The sequence below is a fragment of the Genypterus blacodes genome, unplaced genomic scaffold (assembly GCF_046128005.1).
Source record: "Genypterus blacodes isolate CSIRO-AG114 ecotype Tasmania unplaced genomic scaffold, CSIRO-AGI_Gbla_v1 ptg000058l_1, whole genome shotgun sequence".
NCBI classification, from domain to species: Eukaryota; Metazoa; Chordata; class Actinopteri; order Ophidiiformes; family Ophidiidae; genus Genypterus; species Genypterus blacodes.
In genome coordinates, this window is record NW_027466870.1 from 1,415,351 (window position 1) to 1,436,425 (window position 21,075).

Sequence of the window (21,075 nt, forward strand, 5' to 3'; positions counted from 1 at the left end):
AAAGGCGTCATAACATAGAAATCGAGAAAAAGTTAGTGGCGAGACTCGTTTGATATAAATTAACGATCTTAAATTCGAGGGAGAAGTTGTAATTGACCTCAATCATTTTAATTTCTTATATATAAAAACGCCTGCAGCTTGTATGTCTGAATCAAAGCCTGAAGCCTATAAACAGTCCAGGCTGTGACCTCATCTTGTCCAGGCTGCAGGGGAAGATAACTTATTTGACACATGTAAATTAATATTTAACCTTCAAAGGGAGGAGGAGGGGGGGGGGGGGGGGGTGGGGGTGGGGGGGGGGGGGATCACATGTGTTTCTGGCGCCATGACAAACATCTTTATCGGGGCGAAAACAAGGAGCAAGTCCTCCTTATCCGAGACGCACCGTGTCAGGGCAAATGTTGCGGCATATAGTGCAGAGGGATTGCGGCTGCATGCGCTCATCATATGGCGCCTGTGTCTTATCTTAAAGTGTCTAATGCAATCTTTTTGAGGACTTTAAAGTTCAGTCTTCAGCGAGTGTCTGACATAGAGTGAAGGGAGGGTGGGAGGGAGGGGGGGAGGGAGGGAGGGAGGGTTGGGGGGAGCAGTGACGTAAGCGTGGCCCCAGACAGAATAGTGCACGGGTGCGAGCGTATATACGCCGCGGGGGCGCGCACATGTGCACAGGCACGGTCTCTCATCTTTAACGCGAACGCGGCACGTCGATACACACAGTGAGAGCAGCGCGCCGCTTTGGGTGTATAGTGGAAGGTGGTCTACGGCGAGAGAGGAACACGGGCGGGCGCAGGCAGACACCTTCGCGCAGTCAGGCAGAGCTTTTGGCGTCGCAGTCCTGCATGCATGTGGCGGCCGGGGACCCGATCTTTGAAAACCATGCTGGATTGACTGCGGAGAGGCAACTACAATCAATGGCGTGGCTTTGAAATCGTTCAAAATTTATTGGAAAGGAGTGTGAGACAGAGCGACAGTGAGAGAGCGAGAGAGGGAGCGAGAGAGAGAGGGAGAGGGAGAGAGAGGGGGAGAGAGAGGAGAGAGAGCGAGCGAGAGTGTGTCGTAAGGGGAGGAAATAAAGATCCTTTCAACGATGGAGCTCACGATGGAAAACATTGGAAATCTGCACGGCGTATCTCACTCCCATCAAACGGGCGACTTAATGAACTCCCCACACGCGCGCCAGTCCTCGGCGTCGCATCGGAACTTGGTGTCTCACGGACGGTCAGCCATGGTGTCCAGCATGGCCTCGATATTAGAGGGAGCGGGGGACTACCGCACAGACCACGCTTTGTCTGCTCCCCTGCACCCGGCGATGACCATGTCGTGCGACTCCGGGATGAGCCTGAGCAGCACCTACACCACGCTGACGCCGCTGCAACACCTGCCCCCCATATCCACCGTCTCGGAGAAATTTCACCATCCGCACCCACATGCTCACCATCATCCGGCGCACCAGCGGCTCACAGCCGGGAACGTCAGCGGGAGCTTCACCCTGATGAGGGACGACCGAAGCCTCGCCTCCATGAGTAACCTCTACGGCCACTATCCCAAAGATATGTCCGGCATGGGGCAACCTCTGTCCCCGCTGTCCAACGGTCTCGGGTCCTTGCACAGCTCCCAGCAGAGTCTCGGCGGTTACGGTCCCGGAGCTCACCTCTCCAACGACAAGATGCTATCCTCGGGGGGCTTCGAGACCCACGCAGCCATGCTGTCCCGGGGCGAGGAGCACCTAGCGCGGGGTCTAGGGGGCCACGGAGCCGGGCTCATGACATCTTTGAACGGCATGCACCATCACAGCCACCCCCACTCTCAGGCAAACGGCTCCATGCTATCAGACCGGGACAGGCAGGCGGTGGTGGGAGGCGGCCAGGGCGCTGGGTCGGGGCAGGTGGAGGAGATAAACACCAAGGAGGTGGCACAGCGAATTACAGCAGAGCTCAAGCGCTACAGCATCCCCCAGGCCATCTTTGCTCAGAGGATCTTGTGTCGGTCCCAGGGAACTCTGTCCGACCTGCTGAGGAATCCTAAACCGTGGAGTAAACTCAAGTCAGGCCGGGAGACGTTCAGGAGGATGTGGAAGTGGCTGCAGGAGCCGGAGTTTCAGCGGATGTCAGCGCTCAGGCTTGCAGGTGAGTGAGGAGACAGCTTCCAACCTGAGTGATGTGGAGGGATCAATTAGAAGTCAATGTGGCGAGACTGTCAATAGCTGCTCAAACAGACATTACTAGAAGTTATTAGTCGATTGTATTGAGTAAAACTTCATCATGACAGTTGGGGTGTTAAATGTTGGGGGAAATCTATATTTTGATTGATGTAACAATCCATGATAGTGTGTACAGGCGGTGTGTAACACTGGTGGCGATATAAACAAAAGACAGGATGCAAGCCAAAGCTGCACAAACTCAGTCTGCCGGACACGTTTAGACAGGGTTGCCTTTACGCAGACAGAGAGCAATTTTACGCACAGACGGCTACACACATTCACCACCCTTCCAGCTCTCTCTCTCCCTCCCTCCCTCTCTCGCTCTGTGTCTCTCTCGATCGAGCACAGACAGACAAGCACACAACAAACAAACACACACACAGAGGCCAAACAAAGGAAATCAAATCAGGATGTGAACCAAATTGATTGCATCTTGCAGCTGTTACTTTGGAGGTAAAACCAGACAAATCGCTCTTTGCCTTCGCGCTGAGAGATCAATGCAGCTCAAATATGACTTTGGGGCTCATTGGTCGCTCTGTTCTGTTACAGTACTTTTGGCACTTCCTGCTGTCACATAACGAGGCTCGTCTGAGGCCTGCATGGCCAAAGAGTCGAGGGAGCGTGACCTCCTGCGGATCAATAATCCAGGTCCCGGCGTCCCCCCCTTTCAGAGCAGCGCGCTGATAAATGATCGATTTGAATGTGAAAGACGCAGGCACACAAACTGATGCGTCTTTTTCCCCAGCACAGCCTGTAATTATCTCCAAACTTGGTCCAAGGCCCGCGTAGGCTTTTTCCTATAGAACCGAAACATTGTGTTTATTATGATTTGCGCACTGACTCACGAACACTCTGTGATAGAAAAAGAAGAGGAAGACTGTGAGCCCCCTTCATCACTCCTTTCTATACCATTCTGAACGCTGCATCTCTTCCTTTATATCCCGCTAAACACTGCGATCTACACCCACCCTCCTCCTCCTCCTCTTCTTAAAACCCCTCAACACTTACAACCTGATTAACTGGGACTTAAATGAAAACGAGAGGCGTCGCGGCGGGGTTCAAACCCAGCTGTGTGTGTGTGTGTGTGTGTGTGTTAGGGGTCCCCTCTCATCGACGTTTGTGTAAAGGTCCTGTTCAGACTCTCGGCTCCCAAACGTCAATCAGCTCCTCCGCCTCGTATTTCAGCGCGCAGTTCAATTAAGCAGATATAGTGGCATATTTTAGTTCCAGTCGATGCCCTATTGAAAAGCACTTAATGGCATGTAAATTGTTCCTTTGCGCATTTAGTGGAGTTCTGGTAAATAAAGATTTAAACACTCCACAATTGTCTCTTTAAGTGCCACTGCTGTTAAAGCTAATTGGGCAATGGGGTTTTATATCTTCCACACCCTGCATCGGGATAAAAAACACACACACTAACACACACACACCTCAATTCAATTGACAGTGCTCACACCTACACCTCATATACAAGTCTGTCAGGTGGAGGACGGAGTGAGTGTGAGCAGCATGAGGGCACGACCAGGGTGTGAAATTGGAAACAAATGTGTGTGTCACTGCGTGTGTGTTTGTACGTTAGAGGAATGGAGATTGGGCTAAAACTGCTGTTTGAATCGACCCAGACACGATAAATGTTACAAATGCTGACACACACACACACACACACACACTCATACACACACATATAAATTATTGTTTTGAATTTACTTTGAATGCAATTTAAGTGCACCGTGCTGCTGTGAGTCACCTGCTGTCTCCATGGAGATCTCAGGGAAAAAAACCATTCAGGCAAAATGACAAATGACTTGTATGTAAATGGCCGGAGCAACATTTTACTTATTGCATTTAAAATCACCATTATCCTCGGTGTGCATGTGTGGGTTGGGAGTGGGAGTTGGAGGGGAGGAGGGGGGAGGGAGGGGGGTCGCGATGCTGAAAGGGAGGCTGGGCCATACTCGGTCGGCCACATCAATCAATAAATTCAAATTACTATTCCAAATTCATCACAGTCACACAAATCAATGCAGGCTGCCCTGCTTAGCTAATGCGAAAATGCCAGTGTCTGCACACACACACACTCACACACATGACAATCCAGCCCTGAAACGAAACACACAGCAGAGATATAGGCCTATATACGCGCGCTCTATAGGGAGAGTGTGTGTGTGTGTGTGTGTGTTTGTGTGTGTGTGTGTGTGTGTGTGTGTGTGCCCTTCACGCTTTACGTCTCCTTATGCAGTGACGCCTATAACACACAGGCTCTCCCCCATGCAGCTATTCCATCCCCTTTTGTGGGTATATATTAAAATAAAAACACATTTCCGGGTTGTTTTGTGTATTTGTACCATACAGCGTGAGACATATTCGTGTTGTTGAACCTGCTGCGATAGTAAAGTGAAGACTGTGAGGCATTTAAAGATCGCATTAACGATGAAAACAATTCGTCTTTGCATCTGTGTTGAATTCCACACTCCATCTCAATGTATTTGGTCGGGTCAATAGAGGCCCGGTCGATAAGGATAGCCAGTGCATCTATCAATTATCCCGCCTCAGCACTCTCTCCCATTGGTCTCTCCCCGGAGCAGAGGAGGAGAGGGAGGGGGAGGAGGAGGAAAAAAAGGGGGGAAAGAGGGCAGCTGTTAAAAACGCTATTGCACACCTTTTTTCTTCTTCTTTCTCTCCACTGGAATAGCTGAATGGGGAAACACGGTCGTTCTCAATGCCCTATAGGGCTGTGTGTATGTGTGTGTGTGTGATGTGTGTGTACTGTCATCGGGTTAATCAAAGTGTGTTCACTCCTACAGCACGTTTGTTTTCTGCAGACAGATCACAGCAAAAAAAACAACAACGCAGTCAATTTCGTCACCAAAACGTCCACGCGTGAAATGTCTCCATATTCCGCATACATATACAATATATAGACCCCCCCCCCCCCCCCCTCTTGTGATAGTGCCATGGCATGCCAAGGACCCCCCCACCTCCACTACCACCCTTAAAAAAGCGCAGTTGGGCTTATTACCATTTGAATGGCCACAGCGCGTGCCAGGGTGCTCGGGTCAGGACCCACAGGACCCAGAGGAGAAAGGGTGGGAGGCCTCTGTTCATGTTTCAATGGACTACAAGCAGTTTACGCAGGCCTGACCCCATCCCATCCCACCCCGCACCCCACCCCTCCATCACACACACTCGCACACGCGCTGCATCTCCATTTCCCTGGTAAACATATTTGTATTGAGCAGACTAATAATTGCAAAGCATGTAGGCTGGAGTCTGTCATTCTGCGCACATTTGAGTTTGAAATATCAATCTGATTTAACTTTACAATAGGGATTCGGTGTGTTTGTTTGTAGATTTATAAAGGAACGTTCTGCTTCTACCGTTTTTTTTAAATTTATCGCTATACCATCCGCGTGTCTCTGTCGCTGTCCACGGTGCTGAAACAGCCGCGTCTCCTCCTCCTGTCTGCGTTCGAGGACAGTTCAAGGTGCTGAACCGGAGTTTCACCGCTCCGTGCAGGCTAATAGCGTTCTGCTATATGGGCCCTAAACACCATTATTTCATCCAACAGCTTCCACCCATCCGATCGATATTACAATCCACAATGGCGTCAATCACACCGTCCTGTACCCTACTTCCATTCCAGGACGAAGGCTTCCATTCAGATCGCATCTCCATCATTTGTTTGACTGGGGAGGGGGAGTGGTTGACTTACAAATATCACAAATTGGATTTTTTTTGTTTGGTTCGATCAGGAGTGCTACTGTCTTTGGTCACCTATGAGGCAGCATAATGGGGTTAAACCGGATGGAGTATTAAGATGTGATTGATGCGGGATCATCCAAAACAGGATTTTATTTTATTTTTTCATGAAGAGTCGGCTTGATGTTAGCCCGAGAAATGATCGATTGGTACTTAAATAATTGATGTGTGAGGTGGGGGGTGTGGGGGAGATGTAGGGGAGTAAACAGTGCAGCTGTGGTTTCAGAGGCGCGTTGTTCGTTAAGCACAGTAACGTGCTGTAAATACTGAGACACACACACACAAGCACACACACAGAATCCTCTGGTGGGAGCGCAACAGCCCCTTTCTTGGGGTTACACCCCCGGGCTATTGGGTTTAAATCTCGGCTTTACCAGATGGGAACGACACATCGCGGTTTGCAACGTGATCTGTCTGTCAGCGTGGAGAAGAAAGTCAATTTTAATCTTTTAACGTGTTAGAATTTGCATGAATCTACATTTGAGGCTGATCACTTGAACGCATTTTAGGTTATGGAAGAGAAAAAACGCGCCCCAAAATCGGATCGATCCGGTTTATCGAGCTGGTTGTTTTGTCTTATGCAAGTCGAGTTTCAAAAGCTTCCAATAGTTTCCTCCCATTTTTTCCCTTATCAGACTCTTTGTTTATCACCATACGACTGCAGAGCACAATATCACAGCCAGTACGTGTCGCCTCCCTGACTCCCTCTCTCTCTGTCTCTCCCTCCCGTGTGTGTATGTGATCGGGATGTAGAATGCGGTCTGCGCCATACACACATTGTTATAAGGCCGATCTGGCGAGCCCTGAATCTGTATCGATTTCCATTCCCCCGGCCTCTCCTTTCCATCTCCGGAGCCGCGCCATGCAGCCATACTAACCCCCACTCTACCCTCCACCTCCTCCATCTCCACCATGCAGCACCATTTCTCCCATTAACAGAGCTAATAAACGCGCACGCCGGCTTGTTGCACACCTGGCTGCGCGCTTGTAGACTGGGGGGGCATGTTGGCAGAGCAGCGGTGTTACAGTGGTGCAGGTTTTTTGAGTCCCCCCCTTTATGTCTGTGACACAGTGCAGGATTAACACCCCGGGGCGACTTACAGTGCACACTCGTTTAACCTCCCATCGCTCGTTATATGCATCATCCCACCCACACTGTTTGTCCTGCTCGGGTCAGACTTATTATTCAAAATAATGTAATTTAAATAGAAATTTGATTAGACTGCAGCGCACTAGATCATCACCCCTTGCTGGGCTTTTGCCATTGGAATAACACACACACATACAGACACACGCGCACACACACACACACACACACACACACACACACACACACACACACACGTACAGACTGCACACACTGTTCCAATTCACACGGGGTGGGGGGTGGGGTTTGGGGGGGAGAGGGGGGGGGGGGCGCTTAGCAATTATAAATGCAGCACAGGTCTGGACCCTGTACAGTCTCGAATACCGTCTCTTCTATTTTAGATGATCAATTCCTCCGCTCCTCCGTCGTCCCTCGCCAAACCGGATCGATAGGAGAGAATGACCTTTAAATCAAATTGCTGGCAGAGTCGACAGAATGCACGCGCGCTTAAAGCACCAACGGGTTAACGGCGCCGTGTGCATGTGTGTGTATGTATGGGGGTGTGTGTGTGCGTGTCCCTTTATTTCTGGCAAAACAGAGGGGGGGGGGGGGGGGGCGGAAAAAAAGAAGAAGATAATGAGAATGAATACAGGGACGGTATGTGTGTGTGTGTGTGTGTGTGTGTGTGTGTGTGTGTGTGTGTGTGTGTGTGTGTGTGTGTGTGTGTGTGTGTGTGTGTGTGTGTGTGTATGTGAACGGACTCGGTGCAGTAAAGAAGCCTAAAGTGCCTGATGTGGATTTTGACCCACTGTGGTTTTACGCAAGACAACAAAAACCAGTGACGGTTCCAAAGAGCAAAAGCTTGTTGTGCAATTAAAAGAGGTCGAGCAGAGTCGATCGAGCCGCTTGTTATGTAATACCAGGACACCCCACCTAACCCCTCCTGACTACATGGCTCTGTGCGGTCACGGGTGCGAGGAATCACAGCACCGATTTCCGTGATAATTTGACATCTGGCAACCAGAAGAGAGATCTCACATATCCTCCCTCACTCTGATCGATTATTCTACTCAGATTGATCGTAATCGGAATGCAACGGCCACAATCAATCCGCGCCCCCAAGCAGACGTCACTGATTGGCTGATTCTTCATTTATCTTTGGCGATAATTGTAAACAAAAGTAACGGAGTAACGGAGTAGAGCTACTTTTTCCCTCGGACGTGTTAATCTGTCCGCGGCGCTGAAGCTTATCTGACGCCCCTGACAGGCCATCGCTTCTTAAAGGCCCGATAATGGCTCGATTAATGCGCAGATTATAGAACAGAGCGCAACGCAATTACGCCGCAGAAATTGAAAGAAGGCTACGATTACAAAATGAAAAGGAAAGTTCTAGAACAACCCGGAAATAAGTCAGGAATCGTATCATCCGGAAGGGGAATCCTGCCAAAAACACTCAGGGGGGTTTGTAACGCGAAATATTTGTTAATTAAATAGAATAATGTATTGTGGGATAGTATGAAATTACAAATAACAGATGTTTGAAGGTTATATGATACGGAATTAATAATTTTGGGGGAAAACATTTTGAGAGCAATGCAGCTTTAAATGGGTGTTTTTGCAGAGCGCGTGCAGGCGCTGAATGGACATAATCTGAAATGTAATCTGTAAATATGTATCCTGATGTGTGTGCGCGTGTGTGTGTGTGTGTGATGAAATGGACGCCTCGGCCTCACTGAAACGGGAGCGCACACAGATGGTTTGTTACGGAACCCCTGTAAGCCTGTGGACGTGGTCGATCCGAACAAAACCGCAAACACACACACACGCACACGCACACGCACACACACACACACACACACACACACACACACACACACACACACACACACACACACACACACTGCTTATCGTACCCACAGATGCAACCCGAAACTCCGGTTGGACAACCCCACACACAAATCAACAAAGGAACAAAACAGCTGTGAAATCAATTGATGAATAAATCGATATGAGCACGTATATACCTTTTGTATCAGACGTTAATAAATGTAATGAATGAAGATATCAGCGCGCGCGAAATGTGTCTGCCGATATGGAAAAGCTCGATTGTTTCTTATTAGTAATTTATTCTAAATGTGAGCAGGAAAACAAGTGAGGCTCAATGTGTGTGTATGTGGGCTGTGTACTGTGTGTGTGATTTGATGATACAAGAAAACAAATTTGATATTATCAGCCTGTCATGATAAGAATTAATCTATTGTTATTATTATTACTATTAACACTAATAATAATATGTAACTTTTTAGATGAACATTTGAAGGGAAACTAAAATATTTATATATTAAAAATATATAGTTATACAATTTCACAATTTTATTCGCGGTATAAGCGACAAGGATTGTGACGATAAAATAAAATAAAATAAATACATGGTTTTGACAAAAATAGTCAAAGTGAGCACGCTGCTACAGAATAATCAGAATTCTGTTATATGCAATATGTTTTATATTACAGTGGGTCGTACAAATGCAATTATCTGCTGCAATAAGGCTTTGAATGTTTCTGTCGACGCCTGTCTGGGAGTTGTACTGTCTATGGAGAGAGGAACAATCCTATATTCAAACGTCTCCACGTCGATGTAAACAGTATTTAACAAGCAGCACACATGCAGAAGAAGAGTATGCAGCAGGTTCAATGGCAACGAAGAGGATCAACAAACAATACGAGAAAAGTGGCGATAACATGAAAACGCCGTTTTGTTGAAGCAAATCACGCGAGAATTACTGTCCGGTTACCGTAAGAATCCGCACTTTCTTAACATGTTGTTGTCCAATTTCAAATATATTCATGTATAATTTTTCTCAGCTGATCATTTATAGGGGATATTTATTATTTAACACGCATTTTTAAATAAATCTGATTTTGAAACTTGAACAGAAAGAGACAAAATATAAAGAGGCAGATTTAGTCGATTAAAATAATACAATATCGAATGTCCCACCAATCCATTTTGGGGAGTGATGACAACGTGCAATTACTGAGCTTTTAAAGCTTTCTATAAGATTATATTTATTTATATATCACGGATTTACCTTTATTTGATTGTTTTTTAAATGTGTGTAAATTAGAAGAAATGATCAACTTGAAGCAATAATACATTCTTTTTCTTAAATGACTTGAATTAATAAAGTGTATATTTCTAAAATGGGTAAGTGCGTGTGCGTGTGCGCGCGCGTGTGTGTGTGTGTGTCTTACTTGTTGCAGCTGCACGTGTAAGTCCAAACAAACACCTGCCCCTGATCACGCATAACTGATCAAAGCAATTATGGGTGAAATCGATGAATGTGGGCGGATAACCGAGTATCGCTCCAACGATGAACCGGCGCCTAACTGTAAATGACACACAAACGCACACACACACATACAGGCCTGTGATTAACATGGCACCAAAATAATAATAATACTAATAACTCGGCGTTACACCCGGGCCCAGGTTCCCTCCATCATGGACCTAAATGCCTGAGTGCCTTTCATTATCTAAAACCTCGTGAGGAGCGCGATCATCACAGCCTGAGATCTTTACCGATTATTGATATTTTCGGAGCTCTGCAATTTCTTAGCGTTGCCCACTGCGGCTTGCTAATAACACATTAGAGTGCAGAAAACAGAGCCGGGGGGTTGAATTATATGCGTGGATATGCTCGTCACGTGACCAAACACGAGACTGGTTTTGTTCCATAAATAGAAATTCTATTTTCTATATACATCCCTGGCTGGATGTGCAGGTAAACTGGAGGATGAGGTTTGAAGTTGTTTGAGTGAGTTCCGGTTGAGTGTTATTGGAGTGGCGTGGAAATGCCTCGCGGTGGAAGGCAAACAAACAAATGGCGTCACTTTATCAGTATATTAACACCAATTCCGTCTCATTACATTAAGCAGTATTGAGCTGGGTGAGTGTTGTTTGGGCCTCGCGACGGGCTTGGCACTGCCCCGCAGCCTCGCGAGGGAAAAGGCCACGGCTACGCATGCGTGCTGCTTGCAAGGGGAGGGGAGAGGTGGAGGGGGCGCGCGCAGTGCCATCAATCTTTGCGCACCAGCCCGTGAGAAAGAACCCGGAGGTCGTTTTAATAAGTGGGAATGCAGCAGCACGCGGGATTGAAACCAACATCGAGCGGCACGAGGGGAAACTATAGTGGAGCCTCATCCGAGTGCGATGAACGAGCTCCGGTGTGCGTGCGTGCGTGTGTGTGTGTGTGTGTCTGGGTGTGTGTGTGAGAGAGAGAGAGAGAGAGAGAGAGAAAGAGAGAGAGAGTGTGTCCAACCGCAACCGGTAAACATGTTTATCGGTAGATTAATTAAATCAAAGTAGGTCGAATCCCTGCGAGCATGAAAGCGCGTGATCCCATCCCGAGATGTGTGTGTGTGTGTGTGGAAAAAGTTTGGGAAAATTGTGAATAACGCCATGGAATGATGCGTTCACTTCCCGTTTGACTTTCTTCTTCATTACGAGCAGGAAGGGCAGCAGCGATCGATAGATTATTATTAATAGTCAAGATGGGTTCAGATCTTCAGGGAGGAAGGTGGATAACAAACAGGTGATCAGGAGTTTACAAATGGCTCAGATGATCGCTGCTCATTGGGTTTACTTCCAGCCGCCTCAGCTCTGGTTTGGAATCTGAGAGTTTTTGCGTTTTCACCCCTTCACGAATCTCTCTCTCTCTCTCTCTCTCTCACACACACATACACACACACCCACCCCCACCTCCGAGGCATAATTAATTGGACGAACTGAATTTCACACACGAATTATTCACGAATCTATCGATCGATATCGAACACCCAGGGCCTTTTCTCTTAACCCCGCTTGGTTTGTCGTGAAGCGGAGGAATATTAATGTCATCGGGAAAGAAACGAGATGAAGTTTGATTCGGTTACTCGCTTATTTCGACGCGAAGCTAAAAGAAGAATAACTCGGGGATTTACTGATCTATCAACGTGATTAGTTCAATCCACGCGGGCTCCTGATTGGCGCTCGTGCAGATTAATGCACCAGCTCCGTGGAGAATAACACTAAATAGATATGAGGTATATGTGTGTGTGTACAAATAATCGCGATGTTTTTTAATGTGAAGAGTGTGAGGCAGTGTATGTGTGTGTGTCCAGACGTGTGTAAATCGCGGTGTTTTCTGTCCGTGTCCTGTCAGCGGGGCGTCCACCTCAGCAAACACTCAGCGCCGGAGCAGGATTTTTTCCTTTGTGCAGGAGTTTGTGTGTCTCCGCGCGCGCTGCCTTACTGTAGCTCTAAAAGCTGCAATCATCGATTTTTTTTTCCTTTTCTACGCCGAGCTTGGTTCAGTAATCAGGGCCCCCTTCCTCACCGATCGATCGATATCGATTACTAAATCCAGCGCCTGTAGCAAAGGCAGCGCACTGTGGCGCCCCCGTGCAGCCTGGGCCCCCCGCGCCGACAGCGACGCCTGCCGACCGAAACGCAGCGCAGCAAGTAAAGCTGGCGGCCGAGGAAGAGGAGAGGAGATAAAGCGCCTCATCAGCTGGTTTATACTGCGTTGATATGGCTTCAAAAATCAAGAAATGTCGGCTGAGATTTTAGATTTGCGTCAGAAATGAATTTCAGAGAATAAATCCAGTTTAACAAGATGCAACTTAATTATGAATAAAGTAATTTTGCTCACAGATTTGGAGCAGAATTAAAGAGACGCAAAGTAGATCAATGTAGATGTTTCCTCTCTTCCTTTTGATCACTCATCAAAGGCTTTACAGAGGGGAATAAGTCAGGTAGCATAGCAACCACATCTGCATGGTGGGAACAACACCGAGTCAATTAAGGCCACAAAAAGTAACTAACAGACTGCAGGGGAAGGAATCAAAGCAGAATGGATGGCTGCTGCTCAGGGTGGCTGGAAGCTAAACTAGATAAAGGAAATCAAAACTAAGAAAAAACAAGAAAAGAAGTTATAAATCAGGTGGAGCAAAAGGAAACAGTTAAAAAGTTGGAGTAGGTCCTCTTACAGCTGATCGATTACACATTTTTGCAGAATTTCAGATTCCAATGATCTCAGCTCTCTGTTGGAGCGTCGGCGAACCTCTTTTGATGCTCCAGCGGGCTTTTAAAATCTATCCAAAGATGGAGCATGAAAAGGAGAACATGCCGGTCTATAGGCTCGTCCCCCCTCCTGGGACATCACACAGACCTGATCCCGTGTTTAGGCGCTTTGTCCTGCTGGGAGACGAATCCTCCTAACACACAATGTAAAGCCAGAGGGGAATAACGGGCCTCTGCTCTGCACAGAGCGTCTATGGAGCTGATCCAGTCACCAAAAACATCCTCACAGCTGAATACTTATCAGTATTCAAAGCTCTCTGCTCACACTCGCCAACAAACCATCCAATTATCACTTATAGGATCTCTTAAACGTGAAAACAACACAAATACCACCAAGTTAATTGTTAAGTGTTGCTAAAAGACAAATCCTCCTATATAACATGACAAACCTTCAATAAAATGCATTTTATTTTGAAAATCTTACCGAGTTGAGTCTGTATCAGTCAGCAGCTTCATTCAGTCGCTGTTGTGGCATTAGTGAGCACGTTTGACCCTGAACAGACAGGTTGCCGGTTCATCTCCACCCCGGTTAGTGCCATTGCTTTGCCACTGCAGCAGAAGAAGAAGAGATAAGAGTCCACACATAGTTTCACATGCTTATTAAGTCATTAAATCAGATTAGAGTTAAGACGATAAAACTTAAGATGTGATAGTTGTGTAATTAGGGGGTCTAACGAGGGTCTTGGGAGCTTTATGTGACTCCTCGCAGCTTTACCGAGCGTCTCACCTGCTGAGGCCAAACCCGTAAAATGACATCACGTCCCCACAAGCATCCAAGGCCGTAAATCAAAGATATCTATACGAAGATAATACACTTCCTGGACATGGAGGCAAGCTTTTAGACAAATGTGTATATGTGTGAGCATATTTTCAAGCCTGTGTGTGTGTATGTGTGTGTGTGTGTGATATATATAGCTGCTGTGTTGATGTGAAATATGAATATGATGGATGGGCCCGTGTGCAGGTTAGACATCTGTAGTAAACAGATTGGACTGCAATGGCTGATCAATGGGCTCTGTTCCACTGTAATTAGACACACAGCGCCACTGCTTGGCTCCAGCCACTTCAGCATAATCAACCCCTCCCCACCCTTCAACACACACATGCACACACAAGCACACACACGAGCACACACACGAGCACACACAGCAAGCCAGAACATATGAATTCATGTGAGAACACGAGAGCCTGTGTCCCTACATGCAGCGAGATGTTGTTGAGGGTTCGTCCCCTATATGAGAGACGGGGAGCAGTGGACAGCAGGAGACATCTCAACAGGGACATCACCACTCTCTCTTTCTCTCTCTCTCCCTTTCTCTCTCTCTAATTTGTTGTCATTTTAGCGAGGCGGCAGTGTAGCACAGAGGGACACGCAGCAGTCGGCTCTGGCAGGTTTGGACCCTGGGGGGCCGGCAGAGGGGCTGCAGAGGTGCGGTGACCTCAGCTTCTATACATCACCATTCACTGCAAAAACGCCTACAAATACCACACTTACACACACACTTACACACCATACAATATTCTATTAACTATTCATTTTCATGTTTGCTGCTCCTACAAACGCCCCCCCCCCCCCTCCTCCTTCCTCCCTCCTCCTTCTTTTCCAAAAACTGAAAGAGTACACTCAGTGTTTTCTTTTCAAAGCTGCTCTACGTATGGGCAGCCGGTACACACACACACACACACCTCTGGAGTGTTTGTATTGTGGGGAGTGTGTTATAAATACCCTCTCAGAGCTCAATAGAGTGGCTCCACTGGGCTCTGTTTGAAGTAGCAGACTGTAGACCTGCTGGGGGGGGATTCTGACCCTGGTCCCTATGGAGAACCCCCCAATTCCTACAGCAAAGTCGGTCAATATCTCCCTCTCTCTCTCCTCCGCTCGCCCGCCCCTCCCTCCCTCCTCTTCCCGGCTCCTCTTTGGTTCTCACACACACTTTGTCTTACTCCTCCACTTTTTTTCGGGTTTCTCCCCATCTCGCCTCCTTAAACCTTTGTGTGTGTGTGTGTGTGTGTATGTGTGTGTGTGTGCATGTGCTTGTGTGTACTCCCCTCCTCTGTCTCTCATTTCCACACACACACACACACACACACACATACACACACACACACACACAAAATGCTTACTTTTGTGCAACAGTCACTCAGTCCCCCATTGCGACTCAAACTGCATTAATATTGAATCAAACAGCAGTGTCTCCAGCTAGCAGGCAACAGCCAGTCCCACACCCCCTCACACACACACACACACACTCACACACACCCCCTTCTCTCTCACCGCAGGCTGGCTCCCTGTCTGCACTCTGCAGGATGGAAGGAATATTCCCACTGGGCAGCAGGCATGGATTAGCTTTAAATCAACTTTAATATGGCAATAGAGACGGAGCAGTAGAGTCTCTCTCAGTGTATAAACTAGTTTTTATGTGTTTAAGTGTTGGCTAATGGCACATGTAGTTACTTTACTTCCCTCCACCTCCAGCCATCTTTGTTTAGTCATGAGAACCATCACTTTTGTATATTTACCTTGCTTCTTTTCCTTTCCCCTCTCTGCCTCCCACTCCCATCCCCATCCCTCCCACCTCTACTGTCCGCCCCAAGCCTGCAAGCGCAAAGAGCAGGAGCAACACAAGGACCGCAACACGGCGCCAAAGAAGCAGCGCCTGGTCTTCACCGACCTCCAGCGCCGCACGCTCATCGCCATCTTCAAGGAGAACAAGCGTCCCTCCAAGGAAATGCAGATCACCATCTCCCAGCAGCTCGGCCTGGAGCTCAGCACCGTCAGCAACTTCTTCATGAACGCCCGCCGCCGCTGCGTGGACCGTTGGCACGACGACCACGGCGGCAGCCCCGGGCAGCCGGGCACCTCCGCCACCACCTTCTCCAAGGCCTGAGAGGAGGAGGCGGCGGAGAGGGCCTTCAGAGGGGCCGGGGACCCAGGTTGGAACAACAGGCGCAGGGCGGGGGGGGAATCGGCGGTCGATCCTGTCTGTGACAAACCCCACCTGGCCTGGACCGTCTGAATGTGTCCTCTGCCCCCGCCCAAAAAAAATCCTTTGTGCCATGCAATCATCTTTTGTCAGTCAAAACCACAATTTGAAGCTCTCACCTGAAACAAGCATAATCTAAAGGTGAATAGTGAAGTCAGGTCCAGGTTGCATTACTCACACAAGGACAATCATTGATTCTGTCTTTTTAAATAATCATTTTTATGGCATCTTTGTCCCTGACAAGTAAAAAGACACCAAAGATTTGATGTTTTCGTTGGACATAATCAGATTTATGCCGGCCTCCTTGACCACACAAGTAGCCAGTGATCCTCTGCGTTCTCTCCCGACTCTCCTCTTTGTGTCTGCCTCTTTACTCTCCTTCACATCCCTTTTTACGCCGGCACACGGAAGCAACAAGGGCAAAAGAACGGCAATAAATCTGACAGAACAGCACATCGCCTTATTATCCCGGCCCCATCCTGCACACACAAGGCCATCATAAAGAAAACAACGCAGCCTGTGAAGAAGAAAAAAAAACAAAACAACAAGGCTTTCCAATCCTCCGCCTCTACCGCCCCCTCCTCCCGTACTCTCCTTCATTCCTCGGCCAAAGGTATTCCCTGATGGCCGGCCATTTCAGAGAGCAGCTCAGCCTGATCATACGGCAAACTAATGAATTGAAAAATGAATCGATGCAGACAGAGGGAGCGGGGCCTTGACCCCTCCTGAAGGTGAAACTCAAGACGCCGGGCGGTGTAGACACTCAGGTCTTCCAGGCCCAGCTCTATATTTTTTTGCACAGATGTTGGAGGCCTGTAGGGAGACGTGTCATTGTTACTCTCAGCCTGAGCCCAGAGTCTGTGTTTCTAAACCAACGGGAGAGGCGGGCGATATGTCTGGACATGCTCTTTGTTCTGCTGGGAGCTTTTTCCTCTGATCAATAACTGAGAACCAAGCGACAACAACACACAAGGGCATCCAGCCAACCACATTACAGCTGCATAGGAAAAGCAGAATGTAAGAGGAGCACATAGAACCCAGTCGAGATGGGGACACAAAGGCCTCACAACAGCAACAACAACAACAGCAGCAGCAGCAGCAGCAGCAGCAGCAGCAGCAGCAGAACAGCAGCACACCTCTCCCTCCTTCATCTGCCTGTGCTGGCAGAGCAACAGTGCCCCCTGCTGTCGATAGCAAAGACCTGTATCCAGCGAGAGCAGAAAAAAAAGAAAAGGGGGAGAAATCAGAGCGGAGGAGGAGAGGGAGGGACGAGCCACTAGGTGCTGAGGAGAAGTCATGGCACAACACATTCAGGCCCTCGCAGGTCTTTGAAGGCAGATCAATAGCAAACCATTATCCTATTGTTGTTCCTCATCCAACCAGCACTGGTGTAGCCGGAGGAGGGGGGATGGTTACAATACGGTCCACGCTGGAAACGCAGGGATAAAGCAAAGGCAGGGATTTATTCAGCAGAAACACACCCCAAAATGTTTAAACAGGCCAAAATACACACAGTTCACAAATAGAAGAGAATCAAAAGAGACAAATCTGACAGGAAAGGTAGCAGGAGAAGGAACTGAGAGACACACATGAGGTTGATTTCGCTTTATGTTCAAACTAGATCTGGAGACGCCATCTTTGGTTCTAATCAGAGGGTCAACAGGCAAACTTACAGTCATCCACTCATGAACCCGTCTGTTTGTGATCCAAACCCAATCTCCTGGTGATGAGTAGCTAACCTGAAGCTTTAACCTCCACACACACACACTCACTCACTCTCACACACACTCAGCTGTCAAATCGCTACAGTAATTAGTGCCAATGCTTACTGCCTTAATACTAATCAGAGAATATGACACTATAGGTTCACACACACACACAGCCACAGTGACGGGCGGTGTGTGCAGGTGCGTGTGTGCGCCATAGCAACCAACAATCAGCTCTGATCTGAATTAGAAATATACTTTTGTAGGAAAATAATGGAGTTTAAAGAGAGGAATCAGATTTTAAGGCGTTTCAATAACCAAAACCTCAAAGATACGACAAGTGTACCACAAAATACCACAACCACATCAACTGGACACATTTTTGAAACAGAAAGAAAAATGTCTCATTCTATCTTTGGTTCTCTACCTCCTCTATCCTCCTCTTACCCCATTGCCCCCCACCCCCCCTTCTTTCTCTCTTCCTCTCAATATTGATGCGGGTATTTAATTAGTACCATAGACACAAAGTTTCTATTTCTTGTTACTATTGTGCTCTGTTGTGCAGAAGTAAGGCACCTTGTTGATAAATCAAAAACAAAAAGGAAGGACTTTTTAAAAGGAATAAAAAAAGGAAAAAAAGAAGAAGAGGGATGCAAGGACAGAGGCCCACGAAGGACAATATTTTTTGCATTCGATGTGAATATAGACTTTGGTGAAGAGATTTACCGGGAGAAAGACAGAAAAGGGACGCAGACGAAAACAGGGAGCTGCTGAAGAGAGAAGAAGACATGACGGACGCTTTCTCTCCTTTGGCATTTCACATTAGAACTGTACTCAACCGCCCCCCCGCCCCTCCCCTTCTACACCACCACCACGCCCCCCCACCCCTCTTTACGCCTGAACCCCCCCCCCCCAGGAACAGGGGGGGGGACACAAGGAGGAAAGGGAGAGGGGGGGACAAAACACGACCTCCAAATGTCCTCCCCCCGGGGGTTGATTCAGTGTGTTTTACTGGAGGGTGTGTGCGTGTGTGTGTGTGTGTGTATGTTGATGAAAGGAGGGGGGGGGGGGGGGGGGAGTAGGAGGGTGGAGGGTAACGCTTGGGACTCAATAGTTATCTATATGGTCTTAAGATGCAACTGTAGCATTTCCAACAATGTAGTCAGATTAGCGGTGCCGATTAGATAAGGGGAGACGCGGTCTGTGTGGAGGAGCTGATCGTGTTTGGGGGGAGGGAGGGGTAAGGGGAGGGGGGGAGGGAAAGGGAGGGGGGGCACAAGCTAACTTCACGTCGCTGTAAGCAGTGAGGTTAAAGAGCCCAACCAAAGGACGACGAGCTAAACGTAGATTTTTTGTGGTATAGAGTCGGGTGATGCATAGGTGAATAGCTAGATTCAGCTCTAGGTATTAGGCTGACAAAATGACATTTGTTTGTAGTGAGAACCAATGTGGCTACCTCACTAAGCTGAGTGGTTTGTGAAACCGCCACGAATACCAAAGATACTGCAGCCTACCGGTCCCAAACTGCCTAGGGGGACGCAAACCAAAAAACAACAACAACAATAACAAAAAAGTGAAAAAAAAGAAGAAAAAAAAGACCCCACGTCCTGACCCTGCCCCCCTTCTTTGCCCTATACTGTTACAGACACACACTACACACTACACACATTCACACTAACAGCGCAGTCAGACTGCATGGTGCCACACAGGAGGAGGTGGCTGCATGCAGATACGAGTTGAGTGCCTTTTCCCTTCAACCACGGGTGGGACTGCACTGGACACACACACACACACACACGCAGTCACGTGGGTGCATGCACATACTACAGCTGCACACCTACATGCAAACACACACACACACATAGACAATGCACCTACAGTATAATTGGACGGACAGAAGGGGGGGGCCACAGAGAGGGGGGGGCCGTGTCAGCGTTTTTTCTCTCTCCCATATTGACTTTCCATCTTGATACACTAGAATACAAGCACTTTATCATGTAGAAAGTCTATAAAACATTTTCTATACACTATTTATTTGAAAGCAAAATAATATGTCCCTCCTTAACGTGTCAGAGTCTTTGTTACTGTGTGTTGTAGCTCTCGGCCGTCGTCGTCGTCGTCGTTTCCCCCCCCCCTTTTTCGCCCGGCGTGCTGAGACGCTCTCGGCCTGCTTTTACCGCCCTCCCATCAGAGATATTTTTGTGAAACAGAGAAGGAGGGAAGGTAAACAAGGCCGAGGCGCTACGAGGCCGCAGGTGTGTGAACGTTTTTCTTTTATTTACCAACTAAATGTCTCCCCCTCTCTCTCTCTCTCTCCACCGCGTGCAAGCACAGAGGGCTGCACTGGGACACGTGTGGACAACTCACTGACAGTTTAGACACAAGCTCCGCCCCCTCCCCTCCTCCCCCCCCCCCTCTGTCCAGTCGGCCTCTTCCCCCTGGCTAGTGCTAAGACTCGGTAGGCGTGTGTTGACAATTAATTCTGAAATACCTCAAAACCTTTCATGTAAACTTTATGTAATTTAAACTGAAAATAATACTGCTAATGATAACGATGATTATGAAACTATGATACTATGATAGTTAGTTTTGGAACTTGTGACTTGAAGCTTTATACTGTTAAAAGAAATTTCTTTTCGTTCGTTTGCTCATTTTCTCTGGTACGTTCTCTCTTTTTTTTGTTTTTTGTTTCTTTTGGGCCACGGCATGTACTTACTGTTTCTCATGAAGGAAAAGACATTGTGAATGTTTCTGTGGAGGGAATGACACGAGAAAAAACGAGACAGAAGAGAGAGAGAGAGAGAGAGACGGAGGGTCAAGCTCTCTTTACAGGCGGGTAAACTCAAAAAAAAAATGTGGAAAACAAAAAAAAAAAATCTGAAAAAGGACATTGATGACAAAATTTTATGAATTCTAAAACCAAAAATGTAAGGATAAAAACCAAAGGAAAGGAATTGAACCTTTTGACTCATCGTTCACTTTCTTCTTCTTCTTCTGTCTTTTCCGTTGTCTTTTCTCTCTCTCAATGATAAAAAAAAACAAAAACAATTTCACAGTTACTTTGGAAGGTTCCTGGGTGTGTTCAAGTGCTCCTGATGTTCTTAGAATATTACAGACCGGCGCCCCCTATTGAAAAGAGGGTGCACCTTTTTCTTTTTGTGCATGGATATTGTATAACTGTATAGAAACCAACAGGAATGACCTGTGATTTTGTG

The 21,075-nt window shown here is 47.6% G+C and overlaps 1 protein-coding gene across 1 annotated transcript; it reads left to right on the top strand.

The window, feature by feature from the left end:
- Positions 1-1,087: 1,087 nt before the first annotated feature.
- onecut3a (one cut homeobox 3a) lies at positions 1,088-16,058 on the top strand. The gene is made up of 2 exons (XM_076153435.1): positions 1,088-2,126; positions 15,766-16,058. The coding sequence occupies exons 1-2, from the start codon at positions 1,088-1,090 to the stop codon at positions 16,056-16,058; spliced, it is 1,332 nt and encodes a 443-aa protein (XP_076009550.1).
- Positions 16,059-21,075: the final 5,017 nt, after the last annotated feature.